General features: G+C 39.8%; 1 protein-coding gene across 1 annotated transcript; it reads left to right on the top strand.

Moving 5' to 3' along the window:
• The first annotated feature begins 7,013 nt into the window (after positions 1–7,013).
• LOC119777153 (gamma-crystallin M3-like) lies at positions 7,014–7,838 on the top strand. The gene is made up of 3 exons (XM_038275949.1): positions 7,014–7,104; positions 7,212–7,454; positions 7,528–7,838. Exons 1-3 carry the CDS (start codon positions 7,096–7,098, stop codon positions 7,804–7,806), a joined length of 531 nt encoding a protein of 176 aa, XP_038131877.1. The 5' UTR covers positions 7,014–7,095; the 3' UTR covers positions 7,807–7,838.
• Positions 7,839–15,418: the final 7,580 nt, after the last annotated feature.

Below are 15,418 nucleotides of genomic sequence, written 5' to 3'. Positions count from 1 at the left end.
TTTTGCGGCAGTCCTTGTTTTTTTTTTTTTCTGAAGAAGATGCATTTAATCATGAGTCCAAAATCAGCTTGTGTCTTTTACTGACTGTTAATATCTGTGATAAAGATGTTAATTTCATCTACACAACACTGTATATCTTGATCCTAAAACTGCATACTGCTAAATTACCAAAACAGATTAAATAAAATCTAAAAATTGTGGTTTCAACTGCTTGCAGACCAAGAACTTTTAATCAATGTTCAATTAAAATGGCTATCAAGTGTGTTTTTCAATCCAAGCAACCTTATTATCCTGTTACTAACCCATTTCCCTAAAAAAGCTTTTCTTTTCCAAACCAAATACATTGATATTAACATTTTCTCAGATTCAAATCCTACAAATGCCACCACAAAGGCCACATTATGTACCTGATGCTCTGAGAGCACAGGAGCTTCAGGGAGAGGATATGGAGGCATGAGCATGAGGAGGATCATGGATTTCTACCATTAAATTCCAATAAAGACATTTGTTCTCCTTTCTAATTTTGCAGCAATTGTTGTTTTTAAATCTGAGGTAGACATTTAATCATGAATCAATACCTAACTTTTTTTATTTAGCGTAACAACCCCAAATATGGATAATGATTAAAAGCAGTTTTCTTAACAAGTCAAAGAAATATGTTTTTTACACAAGTTTTAAAAATCAGGAAAAAAACTTTTCCCCCTGTTAGACTGTTAGGTAAAACACTTACTTACTTTAACAGGGTTGTTTCTGTCTTACACTACCAATCCCTGACAATTTTCATATCACCATTTGATTCTAGACACACAATATTTAATCATCAAAAGCTTTTAATTAATTTGCAATCAGCATTTATAACAGTTTCAGAATTTTTTGAATATAAACCTTTCAGAAAAACTCTTTAACAAGTTTTCATAACATGAGCAAAGTTGAATGATGTATTTGTAAAATGAACAGCAGATGAAAAGCCGGTAACAGGGGAATTGTTAATTATCTGGTTTAGCTACTTAAGGTTTATAAAGTTTACGTTAATTTAAAGTTTCCTTACAGGTGTTTCCAGAATTCGAGGAAAATTCTATTTGGATCGTTAAATATTTCATGGACATTCCTTAATGCAACCCTGATACAGAAACTCGTGCATCTGAAAAATATATGAATGAAAATATTAAATATAGGAAGTTATATTTAATTTGAATGCTGATTACAATTTTGAAGATGGTTCACTTCTTTTTATTTAAGCAACTTTTTAAATATACCTGACTCAAGTTTGTAAATTTCAAATGCTTTTTTTAAAACAAATTTCCTTTGGAATATTTGCACAAATGCATCATCCATATACTTATTTAATGTATCAGAGGTCAAACAGGTTCAAGCCTTCTTAGAATTTCATTTAAGATTATTTTAGTACTGATATATTAACAGTTATAACAGGGTTATAACTGAGTGTTGCACAAAGTAAGAAGAATGAAGAGACACACTATCTCTTAACCAGAATTACCTTAATGTTTACTAAAGTATCAAACATAGATTTCTCCTAAAAGGATGAAAAGTATAAAACACTGCAGATGTCAAATGGAGCACATTCCAGATCTTTTCAAGTATAGTGGACAAATTTAAAAACCAGAAGAGTATGTATATATTAAGTAACTAGAAATGGAAGTTATAGTTGATTAAAAAGTCATACAAATCGAGGGTTAAGAAAAAAAAAATGATTACTTGAATGATGATAACTATAATTGTCTTACTCACCAGGGTTCTTAGTCTTTTACATAATGGTCAGACTCCTGCATTGGCTGTTAAGATCCAGTTGCCTTCACCAACTTAGTAATTTAGACTATGGCTATCTGCAAAGTAACTAATCACCAACCAAAGGAATTGTCTCTGTTCATTTAAATGTTACTCAAAGGAAGGTGAATCTGGCCTGAATGATAAATCGCTCACTACTTAAAATAAACACAAAAGACCCCAGGGTTAAAATACAGTGGTACCTTTATTAGCTAATACTCACACAGTATTGTATTTAATTGTTAGAAAATTAAGAATGTGATCATTTTATCACCACCCGCAATAAAACTGCACAAGGAAGTGTCATGCTTTATCATGTGTAAACTTCTGAGCCCTCCTGATACTTCTTTGATATCTGATAATAACGGCAGGGGACAGAGGTTTCCTGGCAGAGTGGAACACAGACATTCAGGGATTCTCATTCTCCATCTGGTTCCACTCTCCTCTTCTGCAGAAAAGTAACTTGTGTCCTGTGTTGCTTTCTTTCAAGGACAATAAGGGGTTATTATCATTAACCCTATCACTAATAACTACACAAACACTTAACACTACTGAACATTAGCAAAATAAGCAAACAAAAAGGGAAAAATGGGTTTTAAGAGTCCTTTTAAAGGAATAGTACACCCAAAACATGATTAGCCTTCATTTTCTACTCACCCCCATGCTGAACAACACTCTGGAGAACCTTTTTGATATCTCAAATGCATCTGGAGATCTGGGAGGCTTCTTGCTGTCTGCTGACATTCAAATAATGGAGGTCTATGGCGCCCGAGGCAGAAAGGTCCATAAAAGTCCACAAAAAACGTGTCAATATTCCTCCATACTGCTCGTCCAATGTATTCCAAGTGTCCTGAGTGGGTAGCGTCCAGAATTTACTCGAAACGAAGTCATTTAGAATGTTTTTAGAGCATAAACAGTAGTGTATAGGATTTCCTAAAAGCGCGTTCACGAGTCTACGGAAACCGCGGCAGACCAAACCAGATGAAAGTGCGCATTCAGCTCGGCAAAGAACTCATGCTCTTCCTCAACACTGAAGTCCTCAGACATTTTTCTTTTGTTGTTTCTTTCTTTGCACAGGTAAACAGCACATTTCTTCTTCTACGCTTGCATTATCGGCAGAGCAGACGCTGAATGCGTCATGTCATGTCATGTTTTGGGTGTACTATTCCTTTAAGAGTCTCTGAGGAATGTTCATTTTTAAACTTAATGCATTTAAGGTGTCCGTTAAAATAGCAGAAAATAAATATGAATAGTCTTAACACAGAGATTTCAAATGCAATAGAAAACAGTGAAATTTCACCTGGTTGTACAATGAAAAATGACTCAAGGATGTGTTAAAATATGGTGACGCTGGAAAGAATTGGTTGATTCAGCTTGCACAGGATATCCGGTACCGGGTGGACCACCTAAAAAAAAAAGGGTTAGGAGAGGCGCAAAATGCCTGCTACCAATGGCTGCAGGCGATGAGGTAGCTTAAAGCTAACGATGCTTACCGGTCCAACCGTAGTATCGTAACTCTTCAGACAAATATAGAAAGAGGAATTAAGCAGACCGTAACAAACAGCATGGATTGTTCAGTCAGGCTCAGGGAGCATTAGCACTCAGTTCAGAACTCTTACTTAAAAACCTTCAGCAGCTGATATCAGAAAGATTCTTTCAGATTAAACACAAACATTCGTCCCTCCTTCCATCTTCTCCTGCTTATTTTGTCAGGGTCATGGTGGGGCTGGATAACCTGACTCCGCCAGATTGATTTGCTCCGCATATCCATCTGGAAACCTTCCGTTGAATTTTGGGAAGGGGCGAAAATACTGGTTAGCTGATTGGCCTATGTTGGTGATAGACGGGCCAAATAAACCAATCAGATCAACGAAGCATATGACGTACTAACAGAGCGACGACGAAAACACAACCACAAGCCAGGCTACTCTTGCCGAAACCAGTCGGGAGAAGAGCAAAAACATCTTTTCCTCTGAGAAAAGCCTCCAGAGCAGTGTTTTGCTCTTCTTTCAGTGAAGAAATACTCTGTAATTCCGATAAAACTTGCTCGATAGCCACGCTAACGCTAGTTTCATCGGCTGAAGCCACCATGTTCTTTAGACTGAACTGTCGCGCTTCTCGTTGCGTCACACCTCACCCCGCCTCAAAGCCAACGCTGATTGGATGTTCGTTTGGTGAACGGCTCCAAATTTTCTTCAACGGAGAGTCTCCAGACTGATCTGTGAGTCAAACCTTGAAAGCTCGCGAGATCAGGATGGTCTCACGAGGCTAGGGGCTGGTGCCTGTTTCCACCAGTCTATGGGCGAGATGTGGGGCACATGCTGGACAGCTGGCATATCTGTCGCAGGGCAACACAAAGATATCCAACCATCCTCACACACCTAAGGACAAATTGGAAATGCCAAACAGTCATGTTTTTGGACTGTTTGAGGAAGTCGGAGTACCCAGAACGGACCCAGGCATGCATGGGGAGAACTAGCAAACTCCATGCAGAAAGACACAAGGCCAGGAATCAAAACGAGAACCGTCTTGTGGTACACACTGTGCCACCGTGTAGCCACATACAGATAAAACACAAAAACACAGGTAAAAATCTATTCTACCTATTTTTTGCCCAAGCAACGAAAGAGGGGAAACAATGTTTACTTTTTGGCTCAGTATAATGGGGGCGCGGGGGGATTCAAATCAATTTCAGTTCAGTTCACTTTATTTCTATAGCGCCAATTCACAACATGTCATCTCAAGACACTTTACAATCCAACCAGATCATACAGTCAAATTGATTCAAAGTGTTTTACTTAAGGAAAACCAGCTGATTTCATCGACTCATTGACTCGAAGGCAATAACTCACACTAAGCATGCTTGTAGCGACAGTGGAGAGGAAAAACTCCCTTTTAACAGGAAAATATCTCCATCAGAACCAGGCTCAGCGTGACTGGCCATCTGCAGAGGCCAACTGGGGTTCAAGGAGACAAAAGAAGACATACAGAAAGAACTAGGGACACAACAGGCAACAAACCAGCTCCACATGTGGCCCGTCCAGGAAACACAAAGCAGGGCGGACGAGCTCCGAACCATGTCAGAGGATTGGTCCGTTCTGGAGTCCGACCCAGCCAGTTGGTTCCGTTCCATGGAAACATAGTCCACACATCCTACAGGTAGCTCTTGAAGATATTTGACTTATCCTAATGCAAACAGCAGGGGAGCCAGGATATCTCCTTACCATTGCAGGTAGCTTGTAGCAGTGGCTCAAAAAGCAGCAGCACAACTCCGAACAGTAGCCGAACCAATGAGTCACGGTCAGGTGGTTTCACAGCTCAATGCAGCAGCAAAACAGGCATGGCACGGGTTGGCGGCTTCTAGCGGCTCCTAGGCAGACAAGAATTGGGCTGTTCCAACCCTGTTCCATCCGGCTGTTCCATGGATCAACCCGGAAAGAAGAGGTACTTACCTGCTTTGGCAGGCGGGTTCACAAAACACTGTGTTCCATCTGGTTTTAAACACAGGAAAAACAAGACACTACATTTAGCTCTTTATCAATCATAGGCAGGGTGCTGTCTGATTCAGTGTGCAAACACAGTCTCTTCTCCAGAGGGGTTTTGGAGGCTACGACGTAGCCTCAGCTGAAAACTGGCTGAAATTTGAGTCACACAAACATTTTTTTGTAGCTGAAGCAGAAGTGGAGTTGGTCCATTTGGACCGCACAAAATGCATCCAGACACAAAAAACAGTGTCCTGTTTTTTCTGGTTTGGAAAGGTGTGGACTCAATGTCCTGAGTGTCTGAAGTGCCACAAATACAATAAATGACCATGTTTATGATCAATAAACCCAATCTCAAACTTCTACTGTAATTCAATTACATATCCGCTCTACCCGATAACTACCTACTCTCCACACGGAGCTGAAACAACACCGACTGTTGACTCCCTGCAGTGACAGTGTTGGATTCAGAAAATGTAGGTTTGCAAATAAATAGAAATTGAGTCTACACAGGAAAGAGATTCAAGCAGCTTCTGCAGGAGCGGAAGGAAAAGCCCAACCCAACTTCCAGCTTTCCTTCTCCGAATCCCCTCCTGCAGCCGTCTTTTATTAACAGAACATAACACATGGTTACAAAACAGTATTTGTTCTGGCAGAACAATTGATCAGTTCATGAAGACAGAATGCTCCATCAGAATGACAAGGCAGGATGGTCTCCTGACTGAATCATGAGACAGGAGTGGAGCATCCCCTTGCAAAAATGTTTCATATGCACACATTAAAGTTATAATCATCATTGAATAAACCTAACAGACAGGCATCACTGGAGGTTAACCTTAGCCCCATCAACCTGTCCGTTAGCAGGAAACGGCCTCCCAAGGACCAGTCTGGGACCCATCATGGAAACAAAGGAACCATTGAATCCCTACTACTGATTTATCCAGTAAGTTTGTGTTAAACTTATCTAAATGGGATTTTTTTTCTCTAATAAAAATTCTTACAATTAGGGTAAACTGTTTCACTGGGTGGAGTATGCACATGGTCAGCTGGTAGTCAGCTGCTTTGCTTTATCAAGGTCAACCAGTCCATTACTAAAAGTGGCTGAGAATGGATTGCCATCTCTTGCAAATGTAATCACTTTTGTTTTGTTTTTTCCCTCTTGCCAACAGGACAAGAAAATAAAAATTGTAGCTTGAAGACTATCAGAAAAGCAGAAAAATCAAATAACTTTTGTGTATGTGATTTGTTCATATTTTTTTTTTTTGTTTTTTAGTCCAACCCTTTGCAGAATATAATTAAGGTTAAAAGAAATATTGCTACAAATTAAAAAGACGGAAAACCTTAACATCTCAGATCAGCTGTTGAGTGTGCATCTCAAAGGACTCGTGTTTTTTATGACTCCACTGTACATGTGCATGTGTCAACATGACACATTTGCTTATATTCTGTATGTGTTATTTCAAAAGATGAATGGATCTAAAAGCAAGTTTCTAAAAGCAAAATTTCAAATGAAATGCTGCAGCAATTTCTGATCTGCAATTAGAAATAACTTCTCTATCACTCATATGGTGATTATTTGAATATCAATGTTATTTCTAGAAAAAAGTACTTTTCCAGCAGTGAAAGCCAAGCAAAGGTCATGACACTATTGCTATAGGCAACTCAAAATGTTCTAGGCGTCAGCGGTGGTTTGCCAGGTCAGGAATTTAAACAATAGAGGCCCATGCTGTTTTTGTCTCTGCCAGGTATAAATGTAAGACACCCAGACTGGCAGGGCATCAGTTCAACCACAGTTCTCTGAGAGACCTGACCAGCCACAGCAACCACCATGGGCAAGGTAGAAATCTGGAAAAAATGTCACATAGTTAGTATATTAATTGAGAGAAAATATCTGGTAGAGTTAATTGGTGACTGTCCTCTCTTGGATACCTTCTTTTCAAACAGATCATCTTCTACGAGGACAGGAACTTCCAGGGTCGCCACTATGAGACCAGCAGTGACTGTGCTGAGCTCACCTCTTACCTGAGCAGGTGTCACTCCTGCAGGGTGGAAAGTGGATGCTTCATGGTTTACGACCGCCCCAACTACATGGGAAACCAGTACTTCATGAGGAGGGGCGAGTACGCTGACTACATGAGCATGATGGGAATGTCTGACTGCATTAGGTCCTGCCGTATGATCCCCATGGTATGGCCTTTCCTTTCTGCATAGATTTTAGCTCTTACCTGCAAAGCCTGATCTAATAATGTTTGGTCTACAGCACAGGGGATCCTACAGGATGAGGATCTATGAGAGAGAGAACTTCGGTGGTCAGATGCATGAGTGTATGGACGACTGTGACAACATCATGGACCGCTACCGTATGTCCAACTGCATGTCCTGCCACGTGATGGACGGTCACTGGCTGATGTACGAGCAGCCCCACTATCGAGGCCGCATGATGTACCTCAGGCCCGGAGAGTACAGGAGCTTTAGGGAGATGGGATATGGAGGCACTAATTTCATGAGCATGAGGAGGATCATGGATTCCTACTACTAAATTACAATAAAGATATTTGCTCTATTTTCTAATTTTGCAGCAGTCCTTGTTTTTTTTTTCCGAAGAAGATGCATTTAATCATGAGTCCAAAATCAGCTTGTGTCTTTTACTGGCTGTTAATATCTGTGATAAAGATGTTAATTTCATCTACACAACTCTGCATATCTTGATCCTAAAACTGCATACTGCTAAATTACCAAAACAGATTAAATAAAATATAAAATTTGTGGTTTCAACTGCTTGTAAACCAAGAACTATTAGTCAATGTTCAATTTAAATGGCTATCAAGTGTATTTTTCAATCCCAGATCCAATCAACTTTATTATCCTGTTACTAACCCATTTCCCTAAAAAGGCTTTTCTTTTCCAAACCAAATACATTGATATTAACATTTTGTCAGATTCAAATCCTACAAATGGATTGCACTATGGAGGCACTAATTTCATGAGCAAGAGGAGGATCATGGATTCCTACTACTAAAGTCCAATGAAGATATTTGCTCCATTTTCTAATTTTGCAGCAGTCCTTGTTTTTATTTCTGAAGAAGATGCAAAGGAAATGCATTTAATCATGAGTCCAAAATCAGCTTCTGTCTTTTACTGGCTTTTAATATCTGTGATAAAGATGTTAATTTCATCTACACAACTCTGCATATCTTTATCCTAAAACTGCGTATTGCTAAATTACCAATTCAATTCAATTCAGTTTATTTATATAGCGCCAAATTCACAACACGTCATCTCAAGGCACTTTACAGTTCAACCTGATCATCCTGTCAAATTGATACAAAGTTTTCTATCTAAGGAAAACCAGTTGATTGCAATGACTCATTGACTCAAATACAATCCCTCACACTAAGCATGCTTGTAGCGACAGTGGAGGAAAAACTCCCTTTTAACAGGAAGAAACCTTCAGCAGAACCAGGCTCAGTGTGAGCGGCCATCTGCTGAGGCCCACTGGGGTTCAAGGAGACAGAAGCAGACATAGAAAAAGCAGCTTTAAAAGGCGGCCCCGTCCAGTCCAAAACAAAAATAAAATAAAATACTTGTGATCTCAACTGCTTGTAGACCAAGAACTATTAGTCAATGTTCAATTTAAGTTTATGAAGTGTATCTTTCTGTCCCAGATAAAGAAATAACGTTATTTTCCTGTTGTTAACCCCTGTCCTTAAAAAGGCTTCTCTTTTCCAACCAATCCATCCATTTTCTGTCACGCTTATCCCAAGTGGGGTTGTGAGCTGTCTACGGGCGAGAGGCGGAGTACACCCTGGACAGGTCGCCAGTTCATTGCAGCTTTTCCAACCCACATACATTGATATCGACATTTTGTCAGATCCAAATCCTTAACTGCAGTTAAGGTTCAATTCAGTTTCAATTTTAGTTTATTTATATAGTGGCATGTCACAACACATGTCTGGTGCTTGTTCGGTTCAACATTTTTTAGCTAAGGAAAACCAGCCAATTGCAGAGATTTATTGACTCTTTAGTAATCCCTCACACCAAGTATGCTTGTAGCGACAGTGGAGAGGAAAACTCTGTTTGAACATGAATCAACCTCCAGGAGAACTAGGATCAGTGTGAGCGGCCATCTGCTGAGGCCGTCTGGGTTTCAAAGAGACAGAGATAGAAAAAAGTGAGATGAAAAGGGCAACTATGAATCAGCTCCACAGGCGGCCCTGTTCATTTGTAGATAAAAGCTTATTTCTTCATAAGTAAGCAGTCGTTATTTACACAAAGTTTTAAAAATCTGAATAAAATACTTCCACCCAGAATTTAAAACTGTAGTGTTGCACCAATGAAGACAATGTGTGGTTATGCAGTTAAACTGTACCCTTGTCCATAGGATTGTTAATCTTCAAAGCTATCAGTCTGATTCAATCCAATCTAGATGACATATTATTCTAGACTTTCAATATTGGATCATATTTGGTTATAGAAATAGTTGCAGAAATAGTTGTGCACAATTTTAGAGACTCAATATGATTGCATGATTATTAGGATTTTTTTGGGAAACAGATATTAACCTTTCACCAAAAAACAAAACTATTTTAAATAAGCAAATGAGGATTACTTTACATGTACAACTGTAAAGTAATCTACTGTAAAGTAGATTACTTTACAGTTGCATCTAGAGTTGGGTCTGTTGTCCTAGTAAACACTGTTATGGAAATTTTATTTTCAAAGGACTAAGAAACTTCTTTAATAAAAAGATTGATCTTGTCTTTGTACGGTTATTTAAAAATAAACACCATTCGAGGCACACTTAACCACAGAGTTAACGAAGGTGCAAACTTATACATCTTTCAGCATCCAACAACAATGATGAGAAACAGATGTGGGGATCTGAAAAGAAGACAATCTTGAAAAAGGCTTCTCCTCCCACGAACCAGGTGGAAGAAAACAACTGCTTATACTTTAAACAAAACAAGATAACTACAGCTAGACAAGCTAACAACACCAAGATGGTTATAATTTCTATACCACCTCCACTTCTCTCATGATGCCATTAGAATTTGACACGATCCTGTTTCTTATAAAATCATCTCTCGTGTTTTGCTCAAATTTAAAGTCAGATGATTTTTTTTTTTTTATATTTTCAGACCTTGCCACATAGGGGCTCCTTGTACTTATGATTTGACTGCAGAGCAATACCAATATTTATGCTGATGACAGAACTCTGAATGGCACTGAAAGTCAGAGGTGTATAGATTAAAAAGGAGACAGTACCATCCCCTGTGGTGCTCCTGTGCTGCTGACTACTTAATTAGACAGCTGACCACTCAGTCTAAAAAACTGTGGTCTGTTTGTAATCAAATAGGTCAGACTGAATCATGCCAAATGTCCTGGGGAAATCAAATATTATCATACTACCAGTGTTAACTGCTTGTCTAAAAGCGGGTTTGTTGAAGCAGATGTATGACGGCATCTTCAACTCCAACTCCACAGTAATAAACAAACAGCATGGGGTCCAGATAGATACTTTTGCTGACTTAGGTGGACCAAAGGATGTCTCTCTCTAGGACCTTCACATGGTACAATATTGAGGCAACAGGTCTATAGTCACCGAGAACTGTTGGTTGAATCTTCTTTGGCACTGGAACACGGCAGGAGGTCTTGCAGGCACTTGAACTGTCTCCAGGGTGAGGTTAAGGTTGAAGAGGTACTGTAGATCACAGAGCTGCAGGTCTCTGGGGCTGACACCAATCTGGACCTGGTCCCCCATGCTTTCAATCTCATCAGTTGCCACTTCAATTGACTTCTAGGAAACAGATAGAAAGTGGAGGGAGCTACAGAATCCTCTGATTCAGTTGAGAACAAACAAAAAGTTCAAGGAGAGTCCATGGCAGAGTTAAAAGATGAAACATTTTAGGTTTGAGAGAGGAGCTTTGGGCCAGAGGAGTTGTCTGTTTGACAGACGGAATTCTATTTGTCTGCCGAGCATCTTTCTCTGATCTACAGCTGTCTTCTTCTGAGGCTCTGGAAGAAAGTGCGACTTTCTCTGGAAGAAAGTGGAGGGGGGGGCATTACCTGAAAATAAGAAGACCGGAAGGGTTCTGCCTATAAATTCGGACGGTCTAGCCTCCTTCTGCTGCCTCCGCCCCTCATTCAGTGTAAGGTTCATTGCTTAGCAACCGTGACACTTCCCGCACAGGGCAAGAAAATAATGGATGCGGAACGACTAACCATTGTTTTGTTAGGCAATCTAATTTTTGAAGAGCTTCAGCAGCAGTACCCTGAGATATTCTAGATATCTGATGCTGATGAATAATGGTATTCAGTTAAAGTAAATTTCGTCATTGTTTTTATTTGTGTAACTACAGAAATACATTCAGTGTAATGGCAAGTGAAATAATCAAATATTGTATGTAAAAATGTTGCTGCATCAAACGCCTTTTATTACTACTGTCAAGATAAATGTAACTTTAAATAAAGTCATTTAAAATAACCAGGCCCTAAATTGAATGGGACACCTGTCCCTGGTTCTGCACACCGAATGTAAATGGAAAGCTTTTAGAAGGGAAACATGCAGAACAGGCAGGGCTCTGGACCTCAGTGCTTTGAGTTAAAGAACCCTTATTTAGAATTCCCTTTTTGTTGGTCATCGCGTATTACAGCTCATTTTATGTGTAGGATGAAATACAATTGAAACTAAAATCACTTTATTGTCCCACAATGAGGAAATACTGGTGTTTACAGCAGCAAGGATATTATGGAAAAAATTGTTACACAAATGTGGACCTTAGAAAAGTGTATTTGAATAACATAATAGTGAAGAGTTTTAAAATAAGTACATTTCATTTTTCTCACACAATCAAAATAATATAAAACACATTGTTAGACTACTTTCCTTTGTTGTTTTCTCGTCTATAGACTAGATCACAGTACTGCAGGATCAACCTCAGTGTCCCTGTCCTCAACTGCTTCTTTGATGAGGAGAACACCAGACCTGTTTTCAGACTGAGCAGGGAGTCTTTGGCAGTGCTCTTAAATCTCCTGAACCAAGATCAGCCACATGGATGGGGAGCCACTATTGGAACATTGATGTTCCTTTTCTGGCTGGCAAGTGGCGCATCCTACTAACCTGACTCCGCCAGATGGATTTGCTCTGTATATCCATCTCGAAACCTTCGGTTAAAGTAATTTTGGGAAGGGCCGAAAATACTGGTTAGCTGATTGGCCTATGTTGGTGATAGACGGGCCAAATAAACCAATCAGATCAACGAAGCATATGACGTACTAACAGCCAGGCTACTCTTGCCGAAACCAGTTGGGAGAAGAGCAAAAACATCTTTTCCTCTGAAAAAAGCCTCCAGAGCAGTGTTTTGCTCTTCTTTCAGTGAAGAAATACTCTGTAATTCCAATAAAACTTGCTTGATAGCCACGCTAACGGTAGTTTCATCGGCTATAGCCGCCATGTTCTTTAGACTGAACTGTCGCGCTTCTCGTTGCGTCACACCTCAACCCGCCTCAAAGCCAACGCTGATTGGACGTTCGTTTGGTGAACGACACCAAATTGTCTTCAACGGAGAGTCTCCAGACTGATTAGCGAGTGAAACCTTGAAAGCTCGCGAGATCAGGAAGGTCTCACGAGGCTAGCATCCTACAGGGTGGTGTCAGCTTCGTTCGGAATTCCACGTACCACTGTCCATGACATTCATCGGGTCACAAAGGGTGTAGTGGCCATCCTTTCCCGGGTTATCTACCTCCCCAAATCTGCACAGGATGTTGATGTTGTGTCTCTTTGGTTTGCACGGCTTGCACATCACAGAGCTTTTTTCAATGCAGTAGGTGTAATAGACGGCTACCACATCCGCATCAAGTGTCCAGGCGACTTTGATGGTCAGTGCCTTAGGAATAGGAAACTGTTCCCATCCATCATCATGCAAGCTGTTTGTGATCATCAGGGCCGTTTCATAGACACATATGTGGGCTGGCCTGGGTCAGTGCATGACTCCAGGGTCCTCCGACACAGCCCACTGTATAGGCAGTCGGTCTATTCTCCTCCAGGGTATTTCCTTGTTGCAAATGGAGGGTATTCCTGTCTCCAACACCCACTCCCCCTCATCACTCCCTACAAGAAGCCGGTACAAAGTGTGGGAGCCCAGCGCTTCAATAGCATTGTATTGTGGAGCAAGCTTTTGGAATGATGAAGACCAGATTCCGTGTCATCTTCATGCAAGCGCTGGAGATGCACCACTTGTTTGTACCTTATGTACGTTTTTGCAAACCATGGAACTTTCCTGAACACACTATCTATATACATAACAATTAATGCTATAAATATTTTCATAAAAAAAGAGATTTAATTCTGAATCTGTCATTTGCCCTCCAGGTCATAACAGCATGCGCCATCCTTCACAACATCTGCCTGGTTACTGGTGATGTGATGTCACCAGACGATGAAGCAGAAGAGGCTGTAGATGAGGATGACGGGGAGACAGAGCTTGGAGCAGTCAGTGGTGCTTTGTGGCGGGACAAATCGCAGCTGAGGTGTCTGCCCTGGAGGAGGTACCATCAGACCACACCTACTGTTTGCAGGTAAATTAAAATAAATAAGTGTCACGTCTAGGAATTGATGTATCGGAGTATTATCACCATTGTGGTATTAACATCCCATGCACTGAATCATATGCTTTTGCACACCTTTGGTTTTTTCATTTATCCTGATTTCTTGTATATTAGTGATGCTGAGGTTGACTGTACCAGCCCTGTAAACCCAGTTGGATGATGGCGTGGACGCTGCTTGATACCATCCGAAAACCTCCACAGGCCACTGAGTGATGCTTCACTGGCTCTCCAGAAAAAAGCATGCAGTCTATTGGAGCAACCCATCCACGTCGCTGGTCTTAAAGCAGAAGACACACTACCACAGACCTCCTGTTTAGTTAACCATTAGACAGTTACCCTTTTAAAAAAAAAAACATGCAGAGTCGGATAAATGAGGTCAATCCTGTATATTTACTATTGGAAATAGTTTGTTTATCACAAGATTCTCCTTGAATATATCCTTTGTTTTGTTTAAACATTTTTGTGTTATGACCTCATTTCTTAGGAATTACACAAGTTTACAATAAATGCAACAATATAAACACACAAACCGCACAGACTGGAATCCTAAAAATGGTGAGTTTTTATAGAATCTACAGCCTCTTAGAAGGTCTGAATTGTTCAGCTGTTTTGTCAGTTATAAAAAAAAAAACCTAAAATGACAATAACTTAAGATTTTTAATCCTTAGCCTATTACCAAATATTCATACACAGTGTACTTTGCACAGGATTCGATTTCAGTGGTTCCTGAATTAGTGTCAATCCAGTAATAAGTTATTAGTTCCCCATTGGTTATGTTGCTTGAACTGCATAGAATAATTAATAAACACAGTTGTGAAATTCTTAGTTAACACTATATTTAAGATCCAAGTGTTTTAGTAGGGCCCATTCATCTTTGAAAATCATCAAAATATAGAAAATAAAGTATATTGTGTGAAAAATTTTCCACATAACTACAGATCAGTTACTGTTACACAGCAACATTTACTGTGCTATAAAAGTTCAACATTTTACAACTTTGTTTCAGTAAATCCTCTCAAAATCTACAAACTATAGCTGCGCCTGTCCGTATCTAATCTTGACAAGGGTTACACCTTTCGGATTCCTGATCCTCCACGGACGGGTTGGTCGTTGGATTGCCAACTTGAAGACAGAATTTGCCATCGAACCTCTGACATTACAAACAACTCGTAATATGTAGCCAACATTTGGAAGAAGAATGTTTTCAAGATGACTTGGATAATAGCACGTTGTGACAAACACCAGATACAGCACTGGGACTTGATCAACAGCCGATACCGCACCGTGACGTCACAAACCAGTAGGTGGCAGTAGTGTTCTTTGACAAACATGGATGCCTCCAGTAAAGCACATTAGAATGAAAAATTATCTTAATTAAAATCACCTATTTATTGAACAGTATGTATTAATTTTCATATTTAAAGTACTTTTAGAAGTTTGAATTCTGAATATGACCGAACTTCTCTTTTAATTAAAACCCCCTCTCTTAAAACAATAAAAAAAACATCTCATTGGTGTTAGTCCTAACATACAGCATCACCATC

Source organism: Cyprinodon tularosa, unplaced genomic scaffold, assembly GCF_016077235.1.
Source record: "Cyprinodon tularosa strain WSP-4 unplaced genomic scaffold, ASM1607723v1 ctg982, whole genome shotgun sequence".
Classification (NCBI taxonomy): Eukaryota; Metazoa; Chordata; class Actinopteri; order Cyprinodontiformes; family Cyprinodontidae; genus Cyprinodon; species Cyprinodon tularosa.
The sequence above is the reverse complement of the archived record's forward strand: the minus strand, read 5'-3'. Positions and strand labels throughout refer to the sequence as shown.

Coding starts and splice junctions, on each gene's coding strand:
- LOC119777153 (XM_038275949.1), top strand. Junction 7,455..7,527: donor CCTGCCGTATGATCCCCATG/GTATGGCCTTTC, acceptor TTTGGTCTACAG/CACAGGGGATCCTACAGGAT.